Below are 16,801 nucleotides of genomic sequence, written 5' to 3'. Positions count from 1 at the left end.
TCTTGTTCCGTACCCTGTCATCGATCAATCCCTTGAGTTTCTACACGGTGGTAAAAATCACCCTGTATACGCAACATGATGACCAAATGGCATTCCAACTGGAGCTTTCTACCATACCAAAGGCAATGATACGCTGATACCCAACGATGTTGCGTAGCTCCGTCGCAGTATTCCTATGACTGCCCTGTGACCCGAAGCAGTTACCCCAACAAGTTGACGCCTGTGTGTACCACGGGTGGGTCTCGCCCGACTCCGCCAGTTATGCTACTTGCATAGCAATACCGTCTGACGTACGTATGGCCTATCATGCAGGAGCAACGAACTGTACTGAATACAAGTTTTTGTGACCCTTGGACGAGAGAGATTTCTGAACAAATGAGATTTCTGAACAAATGAGGTATATTTATTTTATATCTTCTCTCGCTGTTGTAACAATAGAACCTCGATATATTCAAGTAGGCTACTACTCTAGTGTGTTTGAATAAGACAAGCAGGCAACAGGTGGCCCAGGCAGCTGGAGGGAAACGCCGACGAGGACGTCTCAAACCAGAAATAAGACCACTGTGATTAAATAAACTAGCACCAAAAGAACCACTTGGACTATGAGTAACGTATGAAACACTTATCTGAGTTGTCGGCTGTTAATCTATGTACGAAGACTTCTGTATACGATTCCGGAAAATAAATTCGTAAAAATCTCAGTGCAAAACTTAAACATTTACTTCATTACTTCACAAAAAATTGCTGTCCATTATCATACCCAGCCTCATAGGAATCGAAAAAAATATAATTTTTACCTGTAACGGAAACTGGGCGACTGTAGCCACTACACATGACCACCGCCACAAAAATGCGGATGAACCAACTAGCGTTTCTGCGGAACATCACGGAAGGTCGCAGGTGTCGGGGCAAGTAAAAAACTTTTCCCTCAAAATAACTTTACCGAACTTGCATTCTGCTGAAGAACCTGAAATTTTACAAACAAGTGTAATCACAAAACACAATTCTTTGCAACTACCTGTATAGTAAATAAGCGTAAATTAATCTGAATTACACCATTATACAAGATGTATATCATTCCGTTGTTCCGAATATACAGGGTGATTCACGAAAGCATGCAAATATTTCAATATGTTATTCTACAAGTAAAACTAAAGAAAAAAGTTCGTGTACACACAGGTCCGCAAATGTTCATCTACGGAGTTACGGCTAGTAAAAGATTTTGCCTGAAATTTACCAACATCGGTAATATGAAGCCATCGCAAAACTGTACGAGGTTACAGTAAAGCACGATTTGCATTTATTTTGTTGTTGTTCATCTGGTGAAACTAATAAGAGATGCTCCAGACGCGTATCTGCAGTAGTTTTTCAGAACATCCAGTGAAGCAAACAAGTAATGTCGTAAAATTTTTAATTTATTACTTGGCCCAATTTGTTTTTTAAATTCGAGGCGACTGCACAAAGTGTTCAGCAGAAGTTGTAGAGAATTTAATTTTGAAATAATGATGCTAATAACGTTAACTGAAACTGTATGAATTAGTCAGATAATCTGCTTTTATTAATACCATATCACACGTGAATTCATGTTACAGCGGATAAAACAAAGCTCAGTGTTAAGGAAGTTGTACAGTGGGCATACAGTTTCACAATACATTCACAATAAATGTTCAAAAACGTGTCCACCGAGTTCAATGAATGTAGCTACACATGTATGAACTGATTTTGTTGCTCGTTTCAGTTTCACAGGGTTGTTCTTAATTTTGCCGATTGCATTCATAACGCGAGCAAGTAATGCCTCACGTGTATTGACTTTGTCCTCATAAACTATGTCTTTCACCCATCTCCATACAAAAAAATGGATTGGTGTTAAATCGGGCGATCTGACTGGCCACAGACGTCTAGTATCTCGACCAGTCCATTCATGGCGAAAATGTTCATTTAAATGTGTAGTGACGGGTTGGCGAAAATGGAGGCGCGCCGTCATGTTGAAAACACATATGTAATCGCGTAGCGAGTGGAACATCTTCGAGCAAGCGGGGCTTTAATTCTCGAAGGAATTGTAAGTACGTCTCGCCAGTTAGACGTGCTGGGAGAATATTTTGTTAGATTCATCATATCAACGACGATGAAGTAAATGGAAATCTTGCTTTACTTTAACCCCTTACAGTTTTGAGATGGCTTCACACTAGTGAAGTTGCTAAATATGAGGCAAAATCCTTTATTAGCCGTAACTCCGTTACTAACATTTGCGGAACCATGTTTATATGGACTTTTTCTTTAGTTTTACTTGTAGAATAATGTATTGAAATATTTGCGTATCTTCGAGAACAACCATGTATACTGGCTGATGAGCTGCACTGTTTAAGACAGACACTTTCGAAACAATTTAAGAGATCATTATGATATTTGCACTTGATTAATTCTGAGAAACTGCTGTATGAGCGACGAATAGTCCCTTGTAATACTCAACTTGGCTTTTTCAAATGAAACCATAGTATATGCCTATACGTGGTGATCTGTTATGCAGAGGGAGAGAAGGACGGGGCTGTGTCTCGCCTACAGCAGTGGCGTTAGCCAGCTAGACGAGCCTGAGGCGGCTAGGGACACGCCAGCGTGTGCTTCCGAGTGTGCTGCTGGCGGGAACTTTGCTCTAAGAAACACAGGGTGAATCAGCAGGCGTCATCCGATTTCAAAACTATCGTGACTGTTATGTTATTTGACGTATGTGTATGAACAACTTACTAGTGGAAAGAGCAAACTCTCTAGTTTTACACGGTTTCAGCTAGGTAGCAGCGGTGTGCGCCCATTTCAGTTCTAGTAAAAATGGTGTCGGGACACCAGAAAGCGCTTTGTGTTTTAAGTTTTGGGGACTGCGGATCAGTTATAAACGCTCAGCGCGACTTTCATGTGGAACATCCCATACCACAGAGCAGCAGACAGAGGGGTGAACAATTCCAAGAAACAGGTTGCGTGTGTAAAGGCAAATTGCCGGGGTGCCGTCGCCGAGTGTCTGACACAGACGTCGAGCGCATCCGCCATAGTTTCTCAAGGAGTCTGTTCGTCGCACAGCTCGACAGCTCAACATGACCCCGATGTTCGTCTGGCGTGTGTTGCGTAGACGTTTACAAACGAAACCGTACGAAATTCAGCTACTGCAAGCCCTTCGTGAACGTGACAAACGACAGCGTGTGGAGTTCTGTAATTTCGTTCTTGGCAAGATGGAGGATTACAGTTTTCTCCCACGCTAAGCGTTCAGTGACGAGGCAACATTCCATGTAAATGGAAAGGTGGGCCGTCAAAATGTGAGAATATGGGGTACGGAACAACCACATGAAATTGTACAACATGAGAGGGACTGTCCAAAGTTGAATGTGTTTCGTGCAGTTTCACGGGAAAAGTTATACGGTGCAGTTTTATTTGCCCATAATTCTGTTACAAGAAGTATATATCACGATAAGCTTGAAAACGTTCTTATCTCACAGATGGAGACTGATTTGGACGACTTCTGTAAAGTTTGGAAGGTAGGAGACGAGATACTCGTAGAAGTACAGCTGTGAGGACGGGGCGTGAGTCGTGCTTGGGTTGCTCAGATGGTAGAGAACTTTTCCGTGAAAGGCAAAGGTCCCGAGTTCGAGTCTCCATTCGGCACACAGTTTTAGTCTGCCAGGAAGTTTCATTTCAGCGCACACTCCGCTGCAAAGTGAAAATCTCATTCTGGAAACATCCCCCAGGCTGTGGCTAAGCCATGTCCCCGCAATATCCTTTCTTTCAGGAGTGCTAGTTCTGCCGGGTTCGCAGGAGAGCTTCAGCATAATTGTAGCCTGTACAGAAGAACTTATTTGTATATGATTTACATTTTCGTTAATATATTAGGTAATAATGCACAGCTCATGGCTACAAAATGACTGTGATGACTTTAAGATTATTTTGAATTTAGTGTAAAGTGTGTGTGTGGGACAGCCCGTAAATCTGAATATTTCTCAGTGTTAAACGTCGACTCAGTGCAACGCGATGCCACAGAGAATAACGAAGGGCTTGAATCACTGCGCTTGTTGTCTTTGCGTCTTTCAGTCTTTGGCATTCCGTCCTTTAAGTTTCGGCAGCTTTATGTCTTGGAGGGTCGTTCCGGTGATCTCACGAGAGGTACATCTGAAGAGATCTGGTCGGCGATATAGCCGTGCGATTTAACGCGAACTGTTTCTGGGTGCAGAGCGTTGGACTTGCCTTAATTTACTGAGCTCTGCCCCACACTTTACCTTCGTGCATCATCTGGAATACTCTGAACACAATTATCTCATTTATGTTGGAGTACGTGTTGGAACTTTAGCTTCATACTTGTGAGCATCAAGGCAGAAGTGAACTTGCAAGGTGATAATTATTAAAGTACATGAAATAAAATAGCCATTACTGATGAACGGTTTGCCTTAGGACGTTCAAACTGCACGGTTGGCAGCGGGACACGATGGGAATTAGTATGCGTTTGGTTTGGTTTACCAACGGAGCCCACTTTCATTTGGATGGGTTTGTCGCCGCGCGGGATTAGCCGAGCGGTCTTGGGCGCTGCAGTCATGGACTGTGTGGCTGGTCCCGGCGGAGGTTCGAGTCCTCCCCCGGGCATGGGTGTGTGTGTTTGTCCTTAGGATAATTTAGGTTAAGTAGTGTGTAAGCTTAGGGACTGATCACCTTAGCAGTTAAGTCCTATAAGATTTCATACACATTTGATATTTTTTTTTTTTTTTTGGGGGTGGGGGGTCGTCGATAAGCAAATTTGGTTCATTGGGGGGATCGAGAATCCGCATTTGGCGATCGAGAAGTCTGTTCACCCTCAACGGGTGACTGTGTGACGTGCAATGTCCAGTCACAGAATAATCGGTGTGATATTCGTTTGGTGACTATCATAGGGTACATGAAATTTTTGGAAAATGATTGCACCCCACTATCCAAACTGACCGTGAGTTCGATAAGATGCATTTCATGCAAGACGGAGTTGGACACCATCGAAGCTGGAGAGTGTCTGATGTCCTGGAGGAGCACTTTGGCGACAGCATTCTGGCTCTGGGGTAGCCAGAGGCCACTGGCAGGGGCCTCGATTGGCTGCCACATTCTCCCGATCTGAACACATAGGACTCCTTTTTGTGCGGCTATATTAAAGATAAGATCTACAGCAGTAACTCCGAGACTATTAGTGAGCTCAAAACTGCCGTTCAGCTCATCGACAGCATTGATGTTCCGACACATTAGCGTGTGATGCGGAATTTCGCTATTCGTGTCCACGACATCATCGGCAACGATGGAAGGCGTATCGAACATGTCATAACCTAAATTCGAATACCTGTAGTGACGTTTACACGTTGAATAAAGTGCGTGCACGGCCAGTAGGTTGCGAGCAATTTACGACTTTTCTCATATAGTCTAGTAATTGTCATCCTGTAGATTATGTTGCTACAGCTGATGTTATTGGTTGCATGTGATGAAGAGCAGTGAACGATGAAACTTCCTCGCAGGTAAAAACTGTGTGCCGGACTGAGACTGGAACTCGGGACCTTTGCCTTCCACGGGCAAGTGCTCCACCAACTGAGCTACCCAAGCACGACTTGCGATCTGTCCTCACAATTTTACTTCCGCCAGTACATCGTCTCCTACCTTCCAAACATCAGCAGTGAACTATGTTATGCATCGTGTTTAGTGAAGGAAAAAAAAAATTCTTCAAATGTTTGCACATAGGTTTTGACAGTCACTGCTTTGAGAAATAAAACTCTGCATGCATATGTTCTGCGTTTATGCTGTAATTCTGCTCTTTATTTATGATTGTTTGTTAATAACTTTGCTTTGAATCCACACTGACGTGAGATCACCATTCACTGATCTTCAGTAATATCAATAAATATTTAGCCCTATGGTTTTCTTTGTCCATTTCTCAATACTTCGCCAAACAATCTATAAACTGTTAGACAAATAGATCATTTCTTATCTGCGTACCGGTGCATTAAAACGCCGGTGTGCGACCAACCTCTGTGACATATAAAGGCGAGCCAGCCTGTAGTGCAGGTCTGATATTCTGGCCTTGCGACGTTCAGCCACCGCTGCCAGAAGATAGGGAGGCGACTCATTTGTAAATAAAATGTACAGTTTATGATTTATCTGTTTTGAACAGCGAACCGAAAGCTTTGTTACACGTAAATTCGCGAATACCTTTGACAGTAGCGTAATACGAACTTTTCTACTCTCAGTACACAACTCCAAAATTGGAAAAATAAATTATTTAATGAAGCAATTCAATTATACTGCTCCGCAAGTTCTGTGGACAAAAGAAAATAAGCTGTATGATTCAACGAATAGGAAAGATACATTACATCTACTGACTTCAAATAAAATGCTAAGTAGTTTTCTCCTTCTGCTAAGTCAGTGAAAGTATTGAAGTGATATGTCCCCACATTACGGAATCTAAATGTGGCATGACAGAGATAACCGACATACTAAACTTTTTTCCCAAAATTGTTTCGCTGAGGAAGATATTACAGTGGTTCCTTATTTAATTCTTCAAGCGAACGTCCGAATGACAGGTATCGAAATAAATGTCCATTGGACACACAAACTACTGAAATCACTCTACAGAGGAATATCCACTGGATCTGACACAATGTCGATGTTTCTATTTAGAGTGAGCGAAAGAATTTTCTCCTCTTCTAGAAGCAATGTGCCGTATGTCATTTCAGGAGTGAAGCGTTACTAGATGTGGAATTGTCTCTTTACAGTTGCTAATTCTATTAGAAATAAAAGAAGGAACTGGAACGCTATCTACAACTTATACAGAAATTGTACTGCAGTTATAAGGACATGAAACGGTAGTTTTGAACCCTATAGCGCACGTAATTGAATATACACTAATTATGAAATGTTGTCGAATTAGCTGAAGTGATGAGTAGAAAATTAGGTTTGGAAATGAGTCTCTAAACGTAGTTGAAAAACTTTGTTATACGGACTGGAAAATAACTGTTGATACCAGATATAGATGGGATATAAAATGCAGACTGGGAACAACACGAAAGGAATGACTGAAAAAGTGGAATCTGTTAAAATCTGATATCAGTTTAAGTGTTAGTTACTGGTAACAATTTGTCAGTTAGTGATATCTGTCACGAGTGCAGCCGAGAATGGAAGTGAAACATGGACGACAAATAGTTGAGACAAGGAAATAATAGTACATTTTGAAATGTGGTGCAACAGGAGGACATTGAAGATAGGATGGGTAGATCGAATAACAAGTAAGAAATAACTGAATCAAGCTGCAATAAAATGTAATTTATGTCACAACTTGAATGAAAGAAGAAATCGGTTGACAGGATAAATAATGGGGCATAAAGGAATCGTCACTTTGCCAACATAGGGAAATCTAGGAGCTGTGGAGGGAAATATAATACTGAATACTGTAAGCAGACTGAAACGAATGTAGGCTATAAAAGTTATGTAGACATGTTGAGGTTTGCAAAGAACGGATTAGTGTGGACAGCAGCATCGAAGCAGTCAGTATTGGTGCTAAAGGCCATGGCTACACCCAAGCGTTGCTGGGAAGTGGATTAATATGGGGTTAGAGCCTGAACTGATGACAGATGACTTTGCACATGTTGCTCTGGTGGCTGCCAGCATTGTCAGTAGACTGGATATCGCTAGGGATGTCCTACACATGAACAGAACTGGGACGAGAAGATTGGTACAGCGGATGGGTCTTGGGTGTTGCGATGCGTTGTGAAACACCTCTTGTCACTGGCAGTAGAAATAGGTCTTTGTTAGGCAAGTCCATACAAAAGGTTCCCCTTCCTAAATACTATCTCCAGTAATTTAGAAAATTTTCAATCAATCATGAACAAGATAGATTGTAACACACCTTCAACACATGGTAAGGAGAAGAGACTAATGAGAAAAGTAATATAGGAGGTTCCCCTTCCTAAATACTATCTCCAGTAATGTAGAAAATTTTCAATCAATCATGAACAAGATAGATTGTAACACACCTTCAACACATGGTAAGGAGAAGAGACTAATGAGAAAAGTAATATAGGACACTTCACACACTTAACAAACGTTCACCAAAACATGCAATAGATACAAAATAAAATAGAGCAATTTCGAGTTTCAGCCGTTGAACTACACAGTATTCTCCGTCACTGAGCATTGGGGTGGAGACTCAAAGAAATCGAACATGTAGTATTCTCGTTGTATGAAAGGACAGACTCTTATTGTATGACTACTACAAATTGTGGAGGATCATGTACTTATTTCAGAAAGACATCACAGTTCGAATCAAGATATAGCCTTAGTACTGTAATTGAAGAAAAACTCTCCCATACATCGGCCATTGAATGGACAGGTCCTAATGACGCCAAGAAATTAACCACCACGTGTGCGTATCGATTTCCTAGTGATAGTGTGGACACTTTTCTCATTAAATTAACAGAGGTACTAGCTAAAATCTCAGGTACAAAAGTCTACATATTGTTGTGTAAAGACATAAACACAGGTATCATAAATGAAACTGGTAGCATCCTCATAAATATTCTTCAGAGTTTTGGGATGTCCCAGTAGGTCAGTAGTAGAAAAATGTTTACTACAATGACGGCATCAGTGAATGAATATGTTGCCAAAAGTATGGACAGAGAATTGTGTGATATAGCTGTCAGAGCGTTTCTGTCAAATAACAGTAAAATCGGGTATGGAAAAATTCGCTACATTGCAAGCTTATGAAACACATTTATCAGATATCAGTATACAAGATTCTCCAAATGAACCAGAAAACCAAACAGGTTATGAAGTGTACAGAAAAATGAAGGTAAATGTAAAATCCTCTAAATTCTCAACATTATTTAAATTTAATTTTGAAAAGCCATTTTGAAAATCACCCAATTCAGTAAAATTGTCTTACAAAAACAAATGGATAACAGCAGGTATTAAGAAGTCCTTCCAAATCTTTCAGTACCTCATTTACATTGAAAAGAGTAATAATGAGTCAGAATTATTAAATTTCTATCGTGGGTGATAAAAGATTTAGAAAAAGTTGCTAACGGCTGCAAAAAGTCATAAGTACACTGTTGTTGCTACAACAGCAGAGCATGAAGCTGGTAAAAATCTGCAATAACTAAAATATAAAAGGTCTGTAGGACTAAATGAAGTAACAATCTGTGTACTAAAACATTGCACAGAGGGTGTACAAGCACCCTTAATAAACACAAGAGACAAATTCTTTACATCAGAATGCTTAAAACAGGCAAGAGTTGTACTCCTACTAAAGAGAGGTAACCAGAAGGCATAGAAAATTAGTGCCTATTTCGCTGTTGTGTCCATTCTCGAAAATAATATAAACAATTATGAAAGACAGATTAATGAGTTACCTGGATACATACCAAATTTTGAGTGAATCATTGTTTGATTTTCGATGTAGTAGGAGTACAGAATCAGCCATACGGAAATTCACTAATGATGCTTATCCCCGATATTATTGAATCTGTATATTGAGCAAGCAGTAAAGGAAACAAAAGAAAAATTCCGATTAGGAAATAAAATCCATGGAGAAGAAATAAAAACTTTGCGGTTCGCCGATAACATTGTAATTTTGTCAGGGACAGCAAAGGACCTGGAAGAGCACCTGCACGGAATGGACAGTGTCTTGAAAGGAGGATATAAGATGAACATCAACAGAAGCAAAACGAGGATAATGGAATGTAATCGAATTAAATCGGGTGATGCTGCGTGAATTAGATTAGGAAATGAGACACTTGAAGTAGTAAATGAGTTTTGCTATTTGGGGAGCAAAATAACTGATGATGGTCGAAATAGAGAAGATATAAAATAAAGACTGGCAATGGCAAGGAAAGTCTTTCTGAAGAAGAGAAATTTGTTAACATCGAGTGTAGATTTAAGGGTCAGGAAATCGTTTGTGAAAGTATTTGTATGGTGTGTAGCCATGTATGGAAGTGAAACGTGGACGATAAATAGTTTGGGCAAGAAGAGAATAGAAGTTTTCGAAATGTGGTGCTACAGAAGAATGCTGAAGATTAGATGGGTAGATCACATAACTAATGAGGAGCTATTGAATAGAATTGGGGAGAAGAGGAGTTTGTGGCACAACTTGAGTAGAAGAAGGGATCGGTTGGTAGGGCATACTCTGAGGGATCAGAGGATCACTAATTTATTATTTGAGGGCAGTGTGGAGGGTAAAAATCATAGAGTGAGACCAAGAGATGAATACACTAAACAGATTCAGAAGGATATAGGTTGCAGTAGGTACTGGGAGATGAAGAAGCTTGCACAGGATAGAGTAGCAGGGAGAGCTGCATCAAACCAGTCTGTGGAATGAAGACCACAACAACAACAACATGCTCTTGACAAAGGTGAGTGTGTCACACACAGTTTTTAGATGCTTTGACCATAACATTCTACTAAATAAGTTAGAAGCATTAACGATAAGAGCAGTAGCTAACGACTGGTTCTGATCATATCTAGCTCACAAGGTACAAATTGTACAGATAACACATACCTCAAATAAATCTGTGTTAGTAAAGCACTTATCAGCTCCAAAACATATTAATAAAGGAGTGCCTGAGGGTAGCAGTTTAGGAACAATACTCTTCCTGACTTACTTCTACGGCTTTCGCACTAGTGACACTCATGGGAAAAAAAATATCTTTGCTGATGACAGCAATATTATATTCACTGAGGAAACTAGGGAACTGCCTGCACAGAAAGTGAACAAGACCCTTAAGGAGGTTTACAATCGATCAATAAGCAATAAAGTGACATTGAACATAAAGAGAACAAATGCCATGAATTTCAGTTTGAGGAGTGAAAGAGATCGTATTCAATAAAATGTAGATGGCACCTCCACAGACAATGCAACAAATGGAAAACGTCTAGGAATGAATACTGATTCTCAGTTGAACAGGCAAAGGTACTTGCGAACACAATGTATTCAGCATGCTATGCCCTTAGAGACCCGCCATCATTATACACTGATGCGCCAAAGAAACTGGTATAGGCCTGCGTACTTAAATACAGAGATATGTAAACAGACAGAATACGGAGCTGCGGTCGACAACACCTGTATAAGACAAGAAGCGTCTGGCGCAGTTGTTAGATGGCACGATTTAACTGAGTTTCAACGTGTTGCTGTAGACGGCGCACCAGCGATGGGACACAGCATCTCCGAGGTAACGATGGGACTATGGGACCCACTCAATACAATTTGAAACGAGACTCGTCCAATGTCGCCTTTGACGGACCCAGGCGAGGCGTAAAGCTTTCTGTCGTGCAGTCGTCAAGGGTACAACATTCGACCTTCGTCTCTGAAAGCCCATATCGATGATGTTTCCTTGAATGGATTGCACGCCGACACCTGGTGATGACCCGGCATTCAAATATGCTGCAACTTGCGGTATGGTTGCCCTTCCATCTCACTGAACGATTCCCTTCAGTCGTCGTCGGCCCCGTTCTTGCAGCATCTTTCCCAGCAGTAGTGATGTCGGAGGTCTGATACTTTTCCGGATTCCTGATATTCACGGTACACTCGTGAAGTGGTCGTAGGGGAGAATCCGCAATTAATCGGTAGCCCGGAGATGCTGTGTCCCATCGCTCGTGGGCCGACTGTAACATCACATTCAAACTTACTTAACAGTTGATAACCTGTCATTGTTGCAACAGTAACCAGTCTAACAACTGCGCCCGCCGATGCCGAACGCAGTGGCGTATTCGGCCTGTTTTCATATTTCTGTATTTGAATACGCATGCCTGTTCCAGTATTTTGCACTCTAATTGCCTGCAGGCTTGTCTGAAAATGAAGTTCTGGGGCTGTCGGAGGTTACAGAGCCACATATATCGGATGCAGAATGGTCTGAAGATGAAAACAATGCTGATTCAACAGTGCACGCTGCAACTGCTCCAACGGATGAGCTAAAACGGAGACTAAGAGTAATACATCATTTTGTAGACTTTGCCATAGCTGCTGCACCGCTAGAATACAGACAGGATGCTATCCAAAATAAATGGGCAAGAAAGGTATTACGCATTTAAACTCGATATTACTCAAAATATGAACTACTGCAAGAGGCGTGCTGAACAAAGTGAGAGCAGCTCAGAAGAGGATGATGGACGGCAAAAGCCCGATCGTGCGATGGTACTTCAGACGATGCCACCAGTTCGGTCTAGGTGATCGAGCGCTCTACACTTGCCGGCGTGGAGAAATTCTCACCGGAAGTGCAGACTGAAACGTAGATTCACAAAATGTAAGGTTCTCGACTTGATTCGTTGTACAGAATGCAAGGTGTTTTTATGCAACTGTCTCTTGAAGTTTCACAGTACCTAATCAAAAAACTACATTAGCTGAAGTTGAAGATTAAATTTACAAAGTGCAGGACGACAGTTATTGAACTGTTTGAAAAAAGACGTACATCAGTTACAAACTACGGCGTGCACACACTTTTTTCGACATGTAAACGTTACTACAGATATTCGGATTCAGGTTACGACAGTTTCGATATGCCCGCCATCACTGGCTATGATGTGGCGCAGCCAAATACAGAAATACGGCATGACCGGCTCAAGTGTAGGAACACAGATGATGTCGATGAACTCCCGAATGGCTGTTTTCGGCTCAGCAGTGGTTTTGGGGTTACTGATGTGCACCTTGTCTTTGATACAGCCCCACGGAAACGAGTGCCATGTGTTCAGATCCGGAGAGCACACCGGCCAATCGAGGAGCATGCCAGTGGCCTCTGGGTACCTCAGAGCCACAGTGCGGTCACCAGAGTGCTCCTCCAGGACATCAAACACTCTCCTGCTTCGATGGGGTGGAGCTCCGTCTTGCACGAACCACATCTTATCGAAATGACGGTCACTTTGAATAATGGGGATGAAATCATCTTCCAGAACATTCACGTACCGTTCGGTAGTCACTGTGCCATCAAGGAATATCGCACCCATTATTCCGCCGCGACTGGGAAAGATTCTCAGCCCCCCAAAAGCGCCCATTTTGCTTATTGACGAACCCATCCAAATGAAAGTGCGTTCGTCGCTAAACTAAATCATGCGGCGCATACCATTTCCAATCACACAGTGCAGTCTGTACGTCCTAACACAAACCGCTCGGAAGTTATGACGATTTTATTTCATATTGTTCAATAATTGTCACCCTTTAAGAATTAATTTTTTTTTTCGTTCACATATATTATGTAGTAGTTGATTACATAGGTATCAAATATGACACCATCTGTCAAATTTTATTAAAAACAAAAATTAAAAAAAACAAATTTTGTGCTGATGTATGTATTTAGTAGTTGTTTCATTATGACAGAAGATTTTATGCGTCTTCCGTAGGGCGGATATAGTCTGCTGCACCGGGATATGACTGTTGTTCCTCGCGGTTGGTGCGTTGTTCCTCAATCTCCGCGTCAGAAAGTACTTTGTACAAACAACTATAAATACGACAACACACAGAACAGTGTGACAGACGGGTGACGCACCCGAAACCTCTCCTCTGTCTGAAATGACGACTGTGCTCGCACCAAGGTCAACCGGCCTCCTAGTCGCAATAAAATAAACTTCACACATTATGAGAGACAGAGAAACCCACGTCTGGAATGAACTGCTATTCTCTGCAGCGGCTAAGACTATCTATCCAGTAACTAAGACTTTCTTGTGCTGATCATCATCAGCAAACAATCCGACAGTGCTGCTCACCGTACGTGAAAAAACGGTTTATTGTATGATTATATGATAGCGGAACAAACACTGGTAGCAGTTATTTCTGTAAAATATCTGGGAGTATGCGTGCGGAACGATTTGAAGTGGAATAATCATATAAAATTAATTCTTGGTAAGGCGGGTCACAGGTTGAGACTCATTGGAAGAGTCCTTAGAAAATGTAGTCCATCAACAAAGGAGGTGGCTTACAAAACACTCGTTCGAACTATACTTGAGTATTGCTCATCAGTGTGGGATCCGTACCAGGTCGAGTTGACAGATGAGATAGAGAAGATCAAAAGAAGAGCGGCGCGTTTCGTCACAGGGTTATTTGGTAAGCGTGATAGCGTTACGGAGATGTTTAACAAACTCAAGTGGCAGACTCTGCAAGAGCGGCGCTCTGCATCGCGGTGTAGCTTGCTGTCCAGGTTTCGAGAGGGTGCGTTTCTGGATAAGGTGTCGATTATATTGCTTCCCCCTACTTATACCTCCTGAAAAGATCACGGATGTAAAATTAGAGAGATTAGAGCGCGCACGGAGGCTTTCCGACAGTCGTTCTTCCCGCGAACCATACGCGACTGGAACAGGAAAGGGAGGTAATGACAGTCGCACGTAAAGCACCGTCCGCCACACACCGTTGGGGTGCTTGCGGAGTATAAATGTAGATGTGTAGATGTAGATTTATATGGAGAACAGCAGCGGTCCTGTTCTGATTGCCCATACAGTAAGCGTAGGTGGCTGTATTAGTCAAAAATATTTCGAGACATTTGCAAATACAATCTTGTATGGTGTCCCACACATTTCACTTATCTAGAAAGACGGAATTACAGGCTAGAAAAATAGCTACGGATAGAAAATTTCAGAGTATTTAGAGGGAATACACATGTGTTACGAATAGTGTTTTAGAGCTGTTGATGAAAATGTCGTTCATTTACATTAATGGGCAACGGCCGTTTGGTATACGAGACACCGATAGTCATTACAGAAAAGCTTGTTTCCCACATAACTTAACCTCCAGGCAATATTCGTGAAGCAACTAGTTGTAGTGAGAGTGTTAAATAAGCATTATCACGCAGATGCCAGCTTTACATTGATTTAAAAGGGTAAAATTATCAGCAACATCTCTGAAGCAATATTCTTTGAATGGTAGTGCGTCTCCTCTATCACTTACATTTTGTTAATGTTTAGCCTTTAACAGTGTATACACAATGAATCGCCAAAGAAACTGGTATAGGCACGCGCATTCAAATACGCAGATATGTAAACAGGCAGAATACGGCGCCGACGTCGGCAACGCCTCAACAAGACAACAAGTGTCTGGCGCAGTTGTTAGATCGGTTACTGCTGCTGCTGGCCGGCCGGAGTGGCCGAGCGGTTTTAGGCACTACAGTCCGGAACCGCGCGACCGCTACGGTCGCAGGTTCAAATCCTGCTTCGGGCATGGATGTGTGTGCTGTCCTTAGGTTAGTTAGGTTTAACTAGTTCTATGTTCTGGGGGACTGATTACCTCAGAAGTTAAGTCCCATAGTGCTCAGAGCTATTTGAACCATTTTGCTGCTGCTGCAATGGCTGTTTATCAAGATATGAGTATGAACGTGGTGTTATAGTCGGCGATGGGACGCAGCATCTCCGAGGTAGCAATGAAGTGGGGATTTTCCCGTACTACCATTTCACGAGTGTACCGTGAATATCAGGAATCCGGTAAAACATCAAATCTGCGACATCGCTGGGGCCAGAGAAAGATCCTGCAAGAACGGGACCAACGAAGACGTAAGAGAATCGTTCAACGTGACAGAAATGCAACCCTCCCGCAAATTTCTGCAGATTTCAATGCTAGGGTATCAACAAGAGTCAGCGTGCAAACCATTCAACAAAACATCATCGATACGGGCTTTCGTAGCCGAAGGCTCACTCGTGAACTCTTGATGACTGCGCGCCACAAAGCTTTACGCCTCGCCTACGCCCGTCAACACCTACGTTGGACTGTTGATGACTGGAAAGATATTGAGTTGTCGGACGAGTCTCGTTTCAAATTCTACCGAGCGGATGGACGAGTACGGATATGGAGACAACCTCATGAATCCATGGACTCTGCATGTCAGCAGGGGACTGTTCAAGCTGGTGGAGGCTCTGTAATGGTGCGGGGCGTGTGCAGTTGGAGTGATATGCGACCCCTGATACGTCTAGACAGGACTCTGACGGGTGACACGTTCGTAAGCATCATGTCTGACCACCTGCATCCATTCGTGTCCATTGTGCATTCCGACGGACTTGGGCAATTGCAGCTGGACAATGCGGCTCCCCACACGTCCACAATTGCTACAGGAACACTCTTCTGAGTTTGAACATTTCCGCTGGCCACCAAACTCCCCAGACATGAATATTATTCAGCATGGACAGCCCTGCAGGATTCATGGTGTCAGTTCCTTGCAGCACTACTTAAGACATTAGTCAAGTCAATGCCACGCCGTGTTGCGGAAGCTCTGTGTTCTCACGGGGCGATAGATGGTATTAGGCACATGTTTCTTTGGCGCTGCAGTGTATGTTACCTTTTTACTTCGTGTTATATTTGTAGCATCTCTCTGTCCATCGTCGTATCAGTGTTTTCTTAAACAGCGAAAATAGAGTTTTAGAACATAAAAAACAACTTGGTGTCCAATAGTGGTCGGAGGAACACGTTCAAAGCTTTCCTTGTCTAGAGTACCCATGAAAGGTGACGGTGTCTGCCTTTCCCAATCACAACTTGTGACGTATCTGCTGATGGAAGATGGAGGCAGTGCGCTCAGCCAGTATGGTTGAAAAGTGAAATTACTGTAGTCCTTCGGTTTCCGCACTACTATGAAGCATTCCTGCTGTTCAGAACTGAGGACCTACGTGCATACAGAGTGCACACCACTTCCCAGAAGGAGGTCTCAGCAAGAGGGTCCGAAATGTCACTTTCAAAGAATTAAGGAAGAATGACGCGGTACAAAAACCGAAGACTTTTTAACTCGACATTACCTCACATCAATAATCCCCTGCCGGCCGGGTTGGCCGAGCGGTTCTACGCGCTACAGTCTGGAACCGTGCGACC

General features: G+C 42.4%; 1 protein-coding gene across 6 annotated transcripts in view; it reads right to left on the bottom strand.

Annotated features, from left to right (window-relative positions):
- The window catches only part of LOC126210404 (speckle-type POZ protein-like), a 711,709-nt gene that overhangs the window by 30,444 nt on the left and 664,464 nt on the right, over positions 1 to 16,801 (bottom strand). For 4 of the 6 annotated variants that reach the window (XM_049939646.1, XM_049939648.1, XM_049939647.1 and 1 more), the window contains exon 3: positions 798 to 967. The exons of the other annotated variants lie outside the window; for them this stretch is intronic. In XM_049939646.1, the coding sequence (XP_049795603.1) occupies positions 798 to 885 (88 nt within the window). In that variant the 5' untranslated portion in view covers positions 886 to 967. The remainder of the gene's footprint in view (positions 1 to 797; positions 968 to 16,801) is intronic. 6 annotated transcript variants of the gene reach the window in all.

This window comes from Schistocerca nitens, chromosome 10 (genome assembly GCF_023898315.1).
Source record: "Schistocerca nitens isolate TAMUIC-IGC-003100 chromosome 10, iqSchNite1.1, whole genome shotgun sequence".
Classification (NCBI taxonomy): domain Eukaryota; kingdom Metazoa; phylum Arthropoda; class Insecta; order Orthoptera; family Acrididae; genus Schistocerca; species Schistocerca nitens.
The sequence above is the reverse complement of the archived record's forward strand: the minus strand, read 5'-3'. Positions and strand labels throughout refer to the sequence as shown.